The sequence below is a fragment of the Trachypithecus francoisi genome, unplaced genomic scaffold, assembly GCF_009764315.1.
Source record: "Trachypithecus francoisi isolate TF-2019V2 unplaced genomic scaffold, Tfra_2.0 Lachesis_group15, whole genome shotgun sequence".
In the NCBI taxonomy this organism is placed as follows: Eukaryota; Metazoa; Chordata; class Mammalia; order Primates; family Cercopithecidae; genus Trachypithecus; species Trachypithecus francoisi.
Genome location: NW_022681460.1, coordinates 32,989,982 through 33,006,930, shown reverse-complemented (window position 1 = coordinate 33,006,930; position 16,949 = coordinate 32,989,982). Strand labels below are relative to the sequence as shown.

The following is a 16,949-nucleotide window of genomic DNA, read 5'->3' as shown; positions in this document are numbered from 1 at the left end:
AAGTATTCACACTTTCATTTTTTTAATAAGGAATTTAAGATCCATAGTATCTTAAAGTTTAATGCTTGGAAGAGGCACAAATTCAAGGTGATAAAAATATTAATTAGAAGACATAATATGCCTCAAGTATATCAACATTTGACTCCACAAACAAGGCATAACCGTGAAAACAACACTTCCTTTATTTTGGGCTCCCGAAATCAAAAGTAAGATTAGAACTAATATATTTAATCTTTCACAGATATTTAGTATACTCAATAATGCACTAATAATTTCTTTTAAAAAACACTAATATTGTACAATGTTTCTGTTTTACATTAATGTTTCCCATAGCTGTTGAAAATTTCCGCCTTGATTTGCAACATGACCTGCATGACAGGCTATAAATTGTCAATAGTTCTGTTTCTTTGGAAAAGTACAGTTGTGGCATTTACTCATTTTAGCAGATAGCTAAAAGGGAAAAACAAGGAAAAATATACACTGGACCTGCAGTTAAGTTTTTGACAATGCCAAGGATCAAAAACAGACGAAAACAACATTTGTTGAAGATGAAAAGGTATTGCATTGGTCTTAATAGATGTTGCCATCTCTGGGTAAGGATGCTGACTGAGCATGTTCTGTCTTCACCTCTGTGTGTTTTCTCTTCTACAACAGACCTCCAAGAGACAAGATCCATGTAGTCAGCCCACACTAGGTCCATTTGACCTTTCTCATTCTTCTGTAGTTTCTTCCCTGATGACTTTTGACGAAAATACTCAGTTCACAATATTAGCTGCCTGCTTCTGATGGGCAGGAGGTATATAATCAAAATACTCCCACCAAAGCACTCTATGGTCTAGACTTTATACTTAAAATTTAGTTTTCAGCATTCGTCAACAAGGATACCTTGAGGTAACAGGAGATATTTTGGTAAGTGAAAATAATTGCGGCTTGGAACACAGCTTACTGAACTCAGGATTTCATTTCTTTTGAGTATTAGGCAGTTCTCAATAAGTTGATGTATACTGAGGAATGATTCTAAAGAGGTTAGTGATATCCTGTTTGAGAATAGATTTAGAAAACTGAAGGTACTCTCCAGCTCTACAATTCTGTATTAGGAACAATAGGGAAATGAGAAAGTGCCTCTATATTGCAATCTAGTGAGTCTCTGGGGGAAGACTGTCTACCTGTGTAGTAGTTGAGAACAAGACAAGCTCTCAAACACAAGAAAATCAACTTGAAATAACATCAAATTCAGCCTGGGCAATATATTGAGACCCCATATCTACAAAAAATTAACCGGGACTGGTGGCACACGCCTGTAGTCCCAGCTACTTGCGAGGTTGAGGCAGGAGGATCGCTTGAGCCTGAGAGGCCAAGACTGCAGTGAGGTGTGATCACGCCACTGCACTCCAGTCTGGGTGACAGAGCAAGATCCTATCTCAACAAAATCAAACAAAAACACCAAATTCATTCCATATTCAGGACAGTGACATGTATGTACTGAATTATATTTTTTTTCTTTTAGGAATGTCTTTATCTATGGATTGTCATTATTAAAAAAAAAAAAAAAAAAAAACCCAAAACTGTGAGCTTGACAAAGGGAATAAAAGCATACTTTGTTTTTCTTGGTGTCCCCATGTTAATAAGTCATTTCTTCTCTTTGGCTCAATGAGCAGCATTGTATTCACAATTACATTCAATAGTCACTAGGTTCCTGTGTCTATAGAAATAGAATTGAAGTTTCTATACATACATGGGATATTGAGGAGATGAATATAAATCCCATATTCCAAAGGACAAGAAGCTTGTCCAAAGTTTCAACATATCCAAGCTACTTTTACAACTTTGTTTCTGCGTTTATATTTCATTATGGAGCAAAGTAAAGTCTTCAGGTCTCCATGAGGCTGGGGAACAGTGGGGCCTAAGTTGAGTTACTGAATATTTTACCTTGACATAGTCACTGCAAAGCAGTAGAAAGCTTTTGAGGTTCTTTAATGACAATTCAAAATGAAATACTTTCAAAAAATAGCCTTATACTTTATAAAATGTAGAGCAATAATCTCAAATTCAGAAAGGTATTCTGATATAATTGGGTTTGATTAGGAATAGGTTATAAATCTTCAGGTAATTGTTACATGAATGTTTTTTCCATTAATCTGCTTTAAAATCACTATAACTGATTTTTTGACTGAAAATACAGAAAATATCAAACAATTTGAATCTTTCTCATTTGATCTCATTGTTTCCAGAGCTGTTAGCCAATTATTCATTATTTAAATAAACTGACTTTTCAATAAATTTTATCATAAGATATATTGGATCTTGTGACATCATGAAAATATTTCTCTTCAAAAATCCAATAACTTTTCATGGATTAAAATGTCAACAGTTGGAGAATTACAAATTTGAGAAAGAGGGTTTATTTAGCACATCTCAAGAGTTACAGCTCTCTTACAGAAAGACACTTGTCTAGGCACAGCAGGTGTGTTCAAATTTATATGAATGACTACTTGAGTTCAGACGGGATTAAGTTTTTCTTGCTTTTGACTTATATTATTTCACACATCTTGAATTTTAGAGTCTAGGCTTACACATCATCCAGTTTCTCGGCATGGCTTGCTTAATCTGAGCTTTCAAACTTCAGATTAACCTGGACTAAGGCTAAGAGTTCATAATGAAACCCAAAACTAAGCAAGCTTCCCCTGGTTTCAGTTTAATTGTTGAGGTCTTCATAACTTCCGGGCATAGGAAACATGTACCTGGCACATTGTAGAATTAGTGATTTTTTTTTAAAAAGGCCAATCTGCAATATATACAATAGATGACTCCTTGGGCATAGCTGTTATGCAGTTGCAAAACTGGAAATCTTCAAGAATCCTTTCGTGTTTCCTCTTTATTGGTGCTAATTTTCCTTCTGCACCCTAATCCTTAGTTTGGCAAGTTCCTCTTCTAAACTTTTAATGTGTTCCTTCAATGTAGCCTTGTCTTGCTGCGCTTTCTGATTGGCTTGGCTTCGTGCTTCTTCAATCTTCCTTTCATACCACTTTTCCATCTGGGTAGAAACAGCCTCAAAAAAATACTGGGTAAGCTCCAGAGCTTGGGAGGTGTCCCGAATGTGAGGGCCAGTCTGCTCGCCGCCTGCTGCTGGTGGCGGCTGCCCACAGGTGCCGCTGGCTGTGGGTTGCTGGGCACGATGCCTTGTTGGCCCACTCTTCCCCAACTTCTTAGTTTGAGTGCCTCTGTTGACGCAGGGCCCAGCCTGGTGATCAGACCTGGCTGCCTCATTCATGGGTAGCAAGGCTGTCTGGACCTTGACGTTCCTCAGTCGGGAGCCTGTACAGTCAGAAGACGACAGCTCCTGCTGGAGTCTCTGGGTAGCAGTGGAGTTGAGGGCCTTTTCTTTGGGCCTAACCACTGGAGGGGAGCTGTCAGAAGCTGCTGCTGGACCTGCAGTCACCACTGATTGATCCACACCTGGTTTCAGAAGGAAAACAAACATGAGGGCAAATCCACATTCACACAGTCATATGGCTGTGGGTCAGTATTTGAGAGTCTTAAGGATCCTGCAAATCACCAGTCTTCGCCATCACCACACACCACGTGTAACGTCTCCTCTGAGCCTTTTCTCACCTTTCTGTTCCTCCCTCCCACTTTGTCTCCTCTGATGATCACTGTGGCTTGCCAGAGCTTTCATGGATTCTGTGTTAGCCACACTGGTACCATTTAAGCCAAAAAAGTTGCTAGCTTTTCCTTCAGCCTGCCTCAATCTACCTGAGAAGGCTCTGGTCCTGTTTCCTGATGCCTGAGGATGATGCCGCTCACCAAGTGTCTCAAAGCAGATTTGGACATTTATCTATGAGAACATGTATTTCCATTCTCTAATGTCTGGGCCTATTCCCTACCAGTGTACTAATAGCTTGACCCAAGCTCCAATTAGGAAAGGAGGCCCCATTTTCCACACCCGGAGCTCCAGGACAAGCTCCAAGAGTAGTCCTAGCATAAAACATTTTCCTGGGATGTTTCCCCATGTTGTTGGCACAAAGATGAAAACACAGTTCCAGAGATGGCCTGTGGTAACACAAAACACTTACATCAAAATCCCCCACTGAGGCCTAGTTACCCAGGCTCTGCATGTCCTCAAAATTGTCATTATTGAGTATAATCACTGTGGCTAATGTAAAGATGGTTTGCTTGCAGCAATTCCTATCTAGCACCAGGGGCAAGTTCGATGTAAGAACTACTGTTTAATGAGGATTTGCATAGTTGGACAAAAGTAAAAGGTAGATCAAAGAGAAGAAAGAGGTAAAAGGCACAAAAGGCAAGGGAGGAAAAGCCCTGCTGAGGAGACTGACGGCTCTTCATCACCTCTCATCTTTGGGGTCCACTCTGATACCATCAACACCGTACTCAAAGCAATGTTATCACCAATCAACAATTCTTTAATTCCTTTATTCAAATAAGTTTGAGCACATAAATGAGTGCTTCATTACTATATAGCAACTGAGTATACGGTTATGAGCAAATACAGTCCTTGCCCCTACAGGGTGCGCTCCACCATCCAGTGTTTCCCGCAGCCGCATCATACGGACTCTGCCTCTCAGTGCGGAGAGAACAGGAGCTGCTGGTCGTGTTCCTTTTGGATCAAAGGGCTCTCTGTATGTGGGTTACCTGTAGAGGACTCGCAAGTAGATGGTGTGGATTTAGCTCTGCAAGCCCTAGAATCTCCAGAAAGCTTCTGCTCCAGATTCTGAATCTTTAACATGCACCAAGTTTTTAATTCATCCACCAAGGAGATCTAAAAAACAAACAAACAAACAAAAAACCAAAAACCCACAAATAAGTAACAGAAGAATCAAGTGAATTTGATACATGGTTTATGAATTAAAGCATCAAGGATGGACTTTTCAGTTATAACAGTTGAGGATACCATCTAACCCAAAAGTTATGGCTTGCCCACTGCTATGGTTTGGATATTTGAGCCCTCCAAATCTCATGTTGAAATTTGATCCCCAGTGCTGGAGGTGGGGCCTCATGGGAGGTGTTTGGGTCAAGGAGGTGAATGCCTCATGACTGGCTTGGTACCATCCTCACAGTTAGTGAGTTCTTGCTGTTAGTTTCTTTTCTTTTTTTTTTTTTAATTTTTTTGAGACAGAGTCTCGCTCTGTCACTCAGGCTGGAGTGCAGTGGCAGAATCTTGGCTCACTGCAAGCTCCGCCTCCTGGGTTCATACCATTCTCCTGCCTCAGCCTCCCAAGTAGCTGGGACTACAGGCGCCCGCCACCTCGCCCAGCTAGTTTTTTTGTATCTTTAGTAGAGGTGGGGTTTCACCGTGTTCGCCAGGATGGTCTCAATCTCCCGACCTCGTGATCCGTCCACCTCGGCCTTCCAAAGTGCTGGAATTACAGGCATGAGCCACCGCACCTGGCCACTCTATTACTTTCTGAAAGAGCTAGTTGCTTAAAAGAGCCTGGCACCTCCCTCCTGTCTCTCTTGCCTCTTCTCTTGCTAGGTGATCTGTGCACACCAGCTCCCCTTTACCTTCTACCATGAGTGGAAGCTTCCTGAGGCCCTCACCAGATGCGGATGCTGGCACCATGCTTCTCGTACAGCCTGCAGAACCATGAGCCAAAGAACTCTCTTCTTTGTATATTACCCAGCCTCGGGTACTCCTTTATAGCAACACAGACAGACTGAGCCACTCTCCTATAGGCCACAGAAGGCACCCAAGCAGAGCTATCTACAATCTTCATTAAGTGACTTAGAGCCACCTTAAACTCAACCACCCGAAACCACCCAAATCTTCCAAACCAAGTACTTCTGGTTGCTTACAAAGCCTGAGTTCTCACACACCCACTGTACCCATTCCATGTCTATTATCTTGGTGAGACAGTAAACTCCCAGAGGGTAGAAACTATGTCTTGTTCTAAAACTGTAATGGCCTAACAAATAAACAATACATGGAATGAGTTTGGGACAGAAATGGCATCTTCCCCAGCATGTTCGGTCTTCATCTGTGGCCAGCACATTCAGCCATGGACATAAACAGAACTACAGGTTATTTTCTATTAACCTCATTTCAGTATTATAAAAATGATACACTACATAATGCAAAAGCTCTTAGGGAATCTCAGCCTCCGAGTTTTCAGTGGCAGGCCTGCCTGAGCTCAGTGGGCCTGTGTGGTAAATCACAAGGACTGGCAGATGCTGGTTCCTACCTGCCGTTTCTCCCCTTCATGCTTCTCCGCGTCTGAGTGCTGTTGCAGGCGGCTCAGGCACTCCGTCCTCTCTGCAGAGAGTCGCTCAACCATCAGCTTGTCCAAAACACGCATCTAGGAGTCAAGGGGAGCACAGTGCAAGACTGAGATGATCTCAGGGTGAGCCCTGGTTTCTCAGCTCCTGCAGAGGGGCTTGGGGAACCAAGTAGGAGCCCCTGTACGCAAACTTCAACCCCTTATCCGATTCCATTTGCATATAGGACTCATAGAACTTTTTCAGAATTCTTGAACATGCTTCTATGAGGCCAATGTTTCTTTTTTTAAAAAAAATCTCATTTGTTAAAGTTTAAGAGGTATAAGGACTATGAATATACAGGCCAGGCATCACGGTGGGTCACACTCCCACCACCTGAGGTCAGGAGTTCGAGACCAGCCTGGCCAACATGGCGAAACCCCGTCTCTACTAAAAATACAAAAATTAGCTGGGTGTGGTGGCACATGCCTGTAGTCCCAGCTACTTGGGAGGCTGAGGCAGAACAATCATTTGAACCTGGAAGGCAGAGTTTGCAGTGAGTCAGAAAAAAAAAAAAAAAAGAAACTCTGAATATCTAGTAAATCCACAACCTGAGCCCATGCAGGCCTTGTAGGCCTTAAAACATTATTTCCCAGACTACTGTAAGGAAAAACTACAATTCAAAGTATGGAGATTTTCTCTTCCCCAACCCCCACTTTAAAAAATGTTAGTGGTTGCCTACAAGGCAGTCAAACGAGCTTTTATCCAGCTTTTCCAGTGAGCAAATATTTTTGGTGCTTCATTGGAAGTAGTTAAAGTATGTAAGACGAGTGTAGAAGGAACTTAAAGGATTGCTTCAGAGAACAAGCAGTTGTCACTTTTTAATCACATTTCCTTCTGAAGTCCCCTTCATCTTGGCATTTCCTGCGGGACCCCCACACCTAGGGGGGCCAACCTTTCACTGCTTTGACAAGGACCAAAGAATGAAAGAACTACTGTTAGGAAGAGCCAATCCGCGAAGGCCCACTGGTGAGCTCCCCTCCTGTCAGGAACACGTGTGGCATTCCACACCCAGATGTTCAAAACATTAAAAGAAACATCAGTTCTGGAGACGTGGTGGGCACCTTCTGTTTTCCTCTTCAGTCCATGTTTTCCTGTGTGCTGTGCTCCTCCTGCTTTCTAGGATTGGCCTACTCTCCCCACTCCCTTAACCTCTTCCTCCAGGTGGCTGTTCTCAAGAGCAGCCATAGGTAAACATTGCTTTGTTCACAGGTCACACTGACTGGCTCAGGTATGAGCATCTGACCCAAGGGGGCCAGGGTCCTTTCTCAGCGATTTGGAAGGAGGACGAAGATTCTATACCCCAATCTGTCACTCCCTTGAACTGAAGCGAGGCCCTTGAGGTTTCCCAACATTCATCTCTCATTCCTTCTTCAGCTTAGGCTAGGCCAAGTAGGGTTTTTATACACAAACAGTCTGCACTAATCTACTATTGCCCTAACAAAATATTTTTTAAATGGCCTTTCTATAAAATACAGATAGCAAATAAGCCTTAAAAATGTTTAATCTTACCAGTAAACAGGGAAATAAAACTTAAACAGTTAAGATGTCCTTAATCAATTTGGCAAAAACTTAAAAAAAAAAAAAAATAGGCAGGGCATGGTGGATCACGCCTAAAATCCCAGCACTTTGGGAGGCCGAGGTAGGTGCGTCGCTGGAGCCCAGGAGTTTGACACCAGCCTAGCCAACATGGTGAAACCCCATCTCTACCAAGAAAATAACAAAAATTAGGCGGCTATGGTGGTGTCCGCCTTAGTCCCAGCTACTCAGCAGGCTGAGGTGGTAGAATCACTTGAACCCACAAGGTAGAGGCTGTAGTGAGCTGAGATTGCCACACTGCACTCTAGCCTGGGTAATGAAAGAAGACCCCATCTCAAAAAAGAAAAACTGTAACAAATATTATTTTAGAAAAACCGAGAAAATCTGAATATGGACTGGATAACATTTTCTCAGGTGTGAAAGCAATATTGTTATGAAGTTGAAAGTGTTATTCTTATTCTAAACATTCTGAAATATTTAGAGATGCCCCGTCAGGACAGTCTGCAACTATATCTGAAATAGTTCAAGAATTTAAAAAAATATGTGTCAGAGAGATAAGGCAAATGTAGCAACATATTAACTGGCTGACTGCAAGGATTATATGCAAGCATTCATTCCATTATTCTGTGAACTTTTCTGTATGTTTGAAAACTTTTAAAATAAAAAGTTGGGAAAAGAAAAAAACATAATTATTCAAATTTTGTATGCAGTGGGAAACGAGTGTAGCAAAAATTGACAAATAGAAAGACATAGAAAAAGACTTAAAGAAGATAAACCCCAATTTTTTTTTTTTTTCTAGATAGAGTCTCACTCTGTGGCCCAGGCTGGGGTGCAGTGGCACGATCTCCGCTCACTGCAACCTCCGCCTCCCAGGTTAAAGCAATTCTTGTGCCTCAGCCTCCCGAGTAGCTGAGATTACAGGTGTGCGCCACCACACCAGGCTAATTTTTGTATTTTTAGAAGAGGCAGGGTTTCACCATGTTGGCCAGGCTGGTTTCGAACTCCTGACCTCAAGTGACCTGCCCACATTGGCTTCCCAAAGTGCTAGGATGACAGATGTGAGCCATCATTCCCAGCCTAAACCCAAATATTAATAGTGCTTTTCGGCACAGTGGGCTTATAGGTGACTTATTTTCCTAATTTTCATATTTCTAAAAATGCTCTGTAATGGGGCTATCTTATTTTTATAATGAGAAGCAATTTAAACATGTTCTTTAAAAAGCTGAACTAAATGTGCTTTAACAAAATCACATAAGCAGAAGCAGGCCTCTTCCATGACAGCCCATTTGGACATCCCAGGGTAGAAGGGTGTGCTGAAGTCAAAGTTGGCTCCTGAGTTCATGTTCCGCCAGAACACTTTGCAGTTAGGAAGCTGGGCCTCAGGACATACTTGGTGCTGGGCCTTATTCTCCATCTGCCCCAGCTTTGTATTCATTTTGTCCTGAACTGATCCCAGCTCTGCTTTTATCTCCTCCACAGTAGCCTCCAACTGATTCTCCAGCTTGTTGATTAGAGGTTCACATCGACAACCATTTATTGGTGCCTAAGAGAGAAACAAAAAAGTTCGTTCCTTCAACAAGTATGTTTTGAGCACCCACCGTGTGCCAGGCAGTATACCAGAGGATAGAGATGATGGAAGAGATAGGCTCATCCTTGTCATAACTTTGGAACATCTTATAGGCGAAGCTTTGGGGAAGAAGATTCAGAGGGTAAGATATGGTCCCTCTCCTCAGGTGCTTTTATATACCCTGGGGCCTCAAGATACCTAGTCACCTGAGGATGGTGCAGCAAGCTCTGCAGCTACACACACACCTCTGTCTGCCTTGGCCTTAGCAGCAGGAGTGGATCTGCACCGTGCCGGTGGGGAGGCCATCTGGCTTACCTTCAAAGCTTGTGCTTAACTAAGTCAATGCCTAAAGTGGCTATCAGCCCCCAGGAATGCCGTTAAACAAAAACCCTTGCTGAAGGCCTATGTTCCCTTCTCCTGACAGTGCTTAGCAAGTACCTGCATCACTTTCCCATCCTTGCCTCGGTACAATGTGTAGAGCTGGTACGCCCTGAACTCATGCGGTGGGGGCGGGGATGAGCACCGATGCCTGTTCCTCTTTTTAGGGTGATTATGAGCATGCAGGTTCTTCTGGTGTCCAGGCTGTTGGTCGGCTGGTGGGGTGGGGTCAGAAAATGCTGATACCTGTGGGAGAGGAAGAGACAACACCCCTGAATGCTTTGACCTTTGCAAGACTGACACCAGTCAGTGGCGCCCATGTCACCCCATTTGGGCAAAGAGCCCCACTTTGTTTCACCTCATGGTGTTCTACTCCAAGCCACATACGTCAAAAGAAACATATCAGCACATTCACCTTGTGTCTGATGTTAACCAGATTTAATTTCTGTGCTCTGGCTCCAAACCAGCCAGCCAAGTGAGGAGACTTTTTAGCTGACGGGCATGACACTCTGCCAGGACCCTTGCCACCCTGCCTCCCAGCCACCCCCTGGGCTGCTTTCTGTGTCTCCTGACCTTGGGCCTTGACTTTCTCCTCCTGTCATCCTTTGCTCTGGGTTCTGGGGAGACTGACAGGAACTCTTCTCTGGCTGCTTCTTTTCTGGCCACAGCCTGTTCACTGCTGGGGGTGTCTCCTGCTGAGACACTGCCCTACAGTAGGAAAAAGCCCAGAGACCTCTTGTGTTTGCTTCCTTGGCCTTTTTCACTAATAGGGGCAGATTTGCTTTGCAAGATACCATATAGTAAGGGACCCACGGGCACCTTTGCAGATGACATAGATTTCAGACATAGGAAACACTGCTTGGTGGTCTTAACATAGAATGTTTTTCCTGGTTGGTTGAACATTTGGCTTTTACTGTATTTATTAGGCCCTAAGCTAAATATATTCCTGGGTCTAATTCGATGCTGTAGAACACCAGGAACCTACCCGACACAAAACACCTCAACATTCGAGAATTTTTGGTCGTTTACATTTCAACAAAACATAACTCACTCATTCTTTGACCTTGGATGCCACCCCCCACCCCCCACCCCCCACCCCCAACCCCACCAACAAAATTCATGGCAAAGAGTAAGAATCCTTTGAAATGAAAAAATATCGTATTTCTGGTCCTTGTGAGAATGTTCACAACTGAATATGTACAATTCACACCTAGGAAGTTAATCAGAGTGGCAATGCCTTAACCCTGGAAACTGATGAGAGGATTCTGAAATAGCAGAGAGAAGAGCAAGCACTTGGTGATAACATTTTCTGTGCCAAAAGCTGTCTCTATATCCCAGACTTCTTCCTCCTGATTGAACTCAAAGGCATGGTTTATTCCAGGGCTACAAGGCACAAGGGCACCTAGCTGAGGTGGAGGCGTGGGGCAAGAGGAGTTGAAATCAGCTCAGGCTCTGCTCACCATGTGTGCCCTGTGCACGGTGGGTCTGCCTGGGGGGGCATATTTTCTAATTCATATAAGGGAGCCATAAAGGCTAGCATAGCCTTGGTCCCTTCCCTAAATGGAAGTGGCCTATACCAGTGGCTCTCAAATGTTAGTCCACATGAGAGTCCCCTGGAGGGCTTATTCCAACACAGATTGCTGGGCCCCACCCGAGTTTCTGATCCCGTGGGTTTGAGGTGAGGCCCAAGAATGATCATTTCTAATAAGGTCCCAGGTGACACACTGGACACCACATTTTGAGAGCCACTGTCCTACACGATCTGGACAAAGTGTTAGAGAAGCAGTACTGCCCACAGGGCATGGCAAAGACCACAGAGCCCGGGCTGGTCAGTGTGCCCCAATGCATACGGGATGGGTAATGGGCAGCGCACACGGAGGCACATGGCCCAGGCTGGTCAGTGTGCCCCAATGCATACGGGATGGGTAATGGGCAGCGCACACGGAGGCACATGGCCTGAAACCTTGGGGAATGGAGGATGTGAAGCCAAAGAGAAAAAGACTGGCAACAGTTTGAAGAGCTCCAGCAAGGAGGAGAGGCAGAGAGGGCCTGGCAGCCACCAGGTGAACCTGGCTGAAGCAGGGAGATAGTTTCCCACCCTCTGAGCACAGGCGGATGTGGGGATGGCGGGAGGACTGCCCCCCACCTTGCTTTGGGCCACCTCATCTCTTGGCACAGACTGGGCTCTCCTCTCTTCCTTGAGCCTCTCTCTCTTTTTCCTCAGGCTTCGCCCACGACTGAAGCGCAAGACCTGAAGGAGGCAAACGGCATTGTTACAACCACTGGTGTGCGCAGCATCCGTGTGAGAGAATTCGCCTTGGAACCGGGGCTCTGACCTAACGGAATTTACAGCCTAGAGGGTGAGAGCAGGTGCACACATCAAGCAAGGCCCTCTGACCACCTACCAACTTCCTAGGTCTTGTCCTGGGCACTACAGGGACGCGGAGACAGGTAGGATACTATCCCTGACCTCAAGAAGCTCAAAGTCTATGATGATAATATCTATAGACACCGATGCCAGGCCGGGACCTCCAATACCCGCACAGAGGCTGTGCTCCAGGGAGCGCCATTCACATCAACTAGGATATGGATGGCGTCTCCTGGAGTTGTGAGACGCAGCAAAGCAGCCCCGTGCGAGGCACAGTCTCTCTCTCCATCTTGGTACACCGGACCTGAGCTAGCCCAGATGTTCCCTTGGCCAAACTGTGTCCAAGTCACATCAATTTGATTCAAACTATTATTAAGATGTATCTATGAGCCATAGTAACAACCACGGGACAGGGATCTCTTCCCCCAAAAGCAGCATTTACTCTGCCTCTTATAGTGCAGAGTGACAGAATGGACACAGGAAAAGGTCTGTGGGTCAGAACAGATCTCAGTTTGAAGCCAGTAGCCACTGGCTGTAGGCTCTTTGGGCAAGTGATTTGATCTGTCTGCACTCTGTCTTCTCAAATGTAAAAATGGGTCAGGCGTAGTGGCTCACGCCTATAAGCCCAACACTTTGGGAGGCATAGGTGGGAGGATTGCTTGAGGAGAGGAGTTTAAGACTAGCCTGGCAGACAAAGCGAGAGCTCGTCTTTATTTTTATTATTATTATTTTTTGAGATGGAGTCTTGCTCTGTCGCCCAGGCTGGAGTGCAGTAGTGTGATCTCGGCTCACTGCAAGCTCCGCCTCCTGGGTTCACACCACTCTCCTGCCTCGGCCTCCTGAGTAGCTGGAACTACAGGCGCCCACCACCACGTCTGGTTAATTTTATTTTTGTATTTTTAGTAGGGGTTTCACCGTGTTAGCCAGGATGGTCTCAATCTCCTGACCTCATGATCTGCCCATCTCAGCCTCCCAAAGTGCTGGGATTACAGGCGTGAGCCACCACGCCCGGCCTCGTCTTTATTTTTAAAAAAGAAAAAGAAAGAAAAACGGGGAGTCATTGGGATTCACCAAGAAAAAACAGATGGCTGGCACACAGTGGACTGTCAGTCACTGTCAGGTGCTTCCCTCCCTGCCTTCAGGTGGCTTAACTGGCAGAGGGTGTTTAACAGAGTACAGATCTTTGAGTTGATGGAAACCTTCAATCTCTGGTCCATAATAGTTAAAAATGTAAAAGAGTCCTTAGACCAAGAAGTCTGAGAACCATTTCCCCAAGTCATTTCTAAAGCTAAATTCAGATTCACCAGGAAATCAAGTATGATGAAAGAAAGTGGGCCGGGCGCGGTGGCTCAAGCCTGTAATCCCAGCACTTTGGGAGGCCGAGGCGGGCGGATCACAAGGTCAGGAGATCGAGACCATCCTGGCTAACACGGTGAAACCCCGTCTCTACTAAAAAATACAAAAAACTAGCCGGGCGAGGTGGCGGGCGCCTGTAGTCCCAGCTACTCGGGAGGCTGAGGCAGGAGAATGGCGTGAACCCAGGAGGCGGAGCTTGCAGTGAGCTGAGATCTGGCCAGTGCACTCCAGCTTGGGTGACAGAGCGAGACTCCGTCTCAAAAAAAAAAAAAGAAAGTGACTATACCCATTGTTCACCTGATGTACCGACTCTTAATACAGCACCAGAATCAGCCTAAAATTTACTTTCAGAGCATTTGTAAACCACACCAATCAAAATGACAAGTGACACTCAGAGGTCATCCAAACTCAAAATTATAATCAGCAAAATTCCCTCCAGTCAGTGAAAATAACTTTGCATGACTTCCAGCCTTTCTCAGCAAACCAGACCATCTACCAGATGGGATGTCATTAATCTTTTCCAGTCCACAGAAATGAGGGAATATTGACTGTGAGGTCTCTAAAAGTAGTATACTATGGCTGGGTGCAGTGGCTCATGCCTGTAATCTCAGCACTTTGGGAGGCCAAGGTGGGTGGATCACCAGAGCTCAGGTGTTCGAGACCAGCCTGGCCAACATGGTGAAACCCCGTCTCTACTGAAAATACAAAAATCAGCTGGGTGTGGTGGCACATGCCTGTAATCCCAGCTACTCAGGAGGCTGAGACAGGAGAATCACTTGAACCCCAGAGATGGAGGTTGCAGTGAGCCGAGATTGCACCACTGCACTCCAGCCTGAGTGACATAGCAAGACTCTGTCTCAAATAAATAAATAAATAAATAAATAAATAGTACCCTCTTAGTACTGCTGTGGCCCATTTAAAATCCATGTCCGTCTATGGGCCTAAGGCAAGGGGATTTCTCTTTTCAGGCAAAGCAAACACTAATGCTATTTCTGTAACCACAGATCAAGAGAACAGTATGCATAACATCTTATCCCTAAAGTTCCTTGTTTGTGTTGAGAATAAGGCTCAGCATATACAATTATGCATAAAATAAACTTTCATAGCATGTCATCCAATTTATTTGTTATTCGATGTAAGCATGGAGAAACTTGCTTAAGTCTTTTTTTAAGTGGAAACAAAAAAGAACTGCACAGGGAAATGGTCCACGGTAAGGCTCTTTTCCCTGTAAGTGAAGATCCTTGGGCTCTGGAAGACAAATGACAGGTGGATTAAAGATCCGTCAATCCTTCTATGCCTAGGGAACCCTCCAGCCCCATAAGACTTGATGATCTTTGTATGGCTGAGGGTGGGGCTGGCTGTCCATTAAATTACCACATACTGAAATTGCCAGAGAAATGTGATGGGTTCTGACGTTTATACAGCACTTCATACTTTTAGATCCATGAGAGACTAGCATTTTTCTATCAGGATTCATGGATGTGATTCCACCTACGATAAAAGCTGCTAGACGTGGAAACCCCGCAGCTTTTCCTACTGACTTCCTTTTGTCAGGAGCTCTGCGGCCTTTCAGAGACCACTGAGAAGGACCAGCTCCATGCACAAGAGGGTGATCAATTTTGCAAAAGATACAAATCTTAACCATTTCCAGAAACTACTAGTTATATTAGGCATGTTTTAAAAACTTAGATGAAATAAAGGCCATCCGAAAGCCTGGGCCAGTATTGGGTTATTTTGCAGCAGGGTAGTGTTCAAAATCTTCCTTTGACTCCCTGAGATTTTATCTTCTTCTTGCAGAATAAGATGGAAAGCCAATCAGTGTTTTCTATAATGTAATACAGAATAGTGCCAATCTGGAAATAACCTAAATGTCCATCATTAAGGAAATGGCTTAATAAAATATTAATAGCAACAAAAAGAATATTATGCCTCCATTATAATGAATAATTATGAAGACTGCAGAACATTGTTTTATAATAGGATAAAAGGAAGAAATACAAAAGAGTATATACATTGTAAGCACAATTATAAAACAATTATGTGTCTGTTTCATCTATTCTGTGGATGAAACAAAAACAGTTGTTTCAGGGGGCTAGAATTATGAATAGCTTGTAAATTATTATTAAATTTCTTTATTGTTACTTAGATAATGTCAACATCAACTAAAGTATCAGCCACCATTTTTAAAAAATTAAATGATGGTCAAAATAACATTATTCAGTAAAAGAGGAAAGAAAACTAGACTGTACTTAACTGTCTCTGGCAGGCGACTGTCTGCCCAGAATGGTCCCCTCCCTCCTGCCTTTCTCTGGGGAACGCACCTTCTTAAAGTCCCTGTCCCACTTCTTCAGGGATGGGCATTTGGCCTAAACTCTGCAATCACGGCCCTCTCCTGCAGTGTCTTAAACTGGAACTTCTTCCTTGGCTGAGTATCTGGGAAGTTATGATCCAGGCAGCTGGCTGTGACAATGATCCAGCCATAGGGAGAAGACGAGGCGGCCCAGGCATGAAGAGCTGGACTTGAAGCCTTTGACTCCCGTCATCCTGGGCCCCATGGATACCTACACCTCCACTGCCTGGTTACATTCCCTATGTAAGTTCGTTTGAAGTGGCTTCAGTAGATTGCAACCAGGAGTCCCACCAACTCTGCAGCCCCACATAATCAGTACCATGGAAAGGGCAGTAAATCCTACCTGGGGAGCTTTAGTAAGGAGAAGAGCAACTTCGGGGTTATTGTGGTAGCGCGCAGTCTCCAGCGGAGTCTGGCCTGCCTGAGGAGAGGCAGAGTAGGACAGGTGAGAAAGGGCCCCTGATCCCGCACGCACATTGCTCAGCTGGCACACCTCTGGCCAGGAGCAGGCAGTTCCATGCCCAGTCACACCCAGCACCTACGTGGCAAAACATGGCCACCTATGTGATGTGGCCCTGGTCACCAGCCTCAGACCCTCCAGTGAGGGAAGTGGGTCACACGGGAGGACACACTAAGTAAAATATATGACACCAGAGGGCAAGGGAAGACCGAGGGGGCAAGAAGTGGTTTAGGAGGCCAAGGCCTGGGCACCACCCACCAAGGAGTGCTTCGCGGAAAAGAGGGGAGGGAAGGCAGCACTCAGGGAGCATCCGGGGGAACGTTTCTGTTGGGGAAACACCACTGAGGATCTGAGCCCCTGCCCAGTGATGAATCTCCCCTGGAAAACAGTGGGAAGATACCGGAGGGGCAGATCAGGGCTGGCCAGAGAGATTCAGGAAGTGGAATATGAAAAGCAGTTACGAGTTATGGCCATAATGTAGGTTCTCAGGAGATGAAGCCAAAACCCAGGAGTTGATAGCAAAAGGAAGATATTCAAGGCGTCATGGAAGAGGTAACTGTGCCCCCAGTACTGGTTGTAGAGCTATGAGAAGACAGGAGGAGGAAGACGGGAGCTAGACACAGGAGCCAAGGAAGCTGAAGAGCCTTGTGCCAGCTTCAGC

General features: G+C 44.9%; 1 protein-coding gene across 18 annotated transcripts in view; it reads right to left on the bottom strand.

Annotated features, from left to right (window-relative positions):
- ANKRD6 (ankyrin repeat domain 6) overlaps positions 1–16,949 on the bottom strand; it is a 221,244-nt gene continuing 204,295 nt past the window's right edge. For 14 of the 18 annotated variants that reach the window (XM_033234598.1, XM_033234614.1, XM_033234610.1 and 11 more), the window contains 8 exons: positions 16,172–16,249; positions 11,901–12,005; positions 10,328–10,462; positions 9,815–10,000; positions 9,200–9,352; positions 6,198–6,311; positions 4,651–4,777; positions 1–3,456 (listed from right to left, as the gene is read on the bottom strand). In XM_033234598.1, the coding sequence (XP_033090489.1) occupies positions 2,885–3,456; positions 4,651–4,777; positions 6,198–6,311; positions 9,200–9,352; positions 9,815–10,000; positions 10,328–10,462; positions 11,901–12,005; positions 16,172–16,249 (1,470 nt within the window). In that variant the 3' untranslated portion in view covers positions 1–2,884. The remainder of the gene's footprint in view (positions 3,457–4,650; positions 4,778–6,197; positions 6,312–9,199; positions 9,353–9,814; positions 10,001–10,327; positions 10,463–11,900; positions 12,006–16,171; positions 16,250–16,949) is intronic. The other 4 variants (XM_033234612.1, XM_033234611.1, XM_033234606.1 and 1 more) reach the window with 2 other exon arrangements.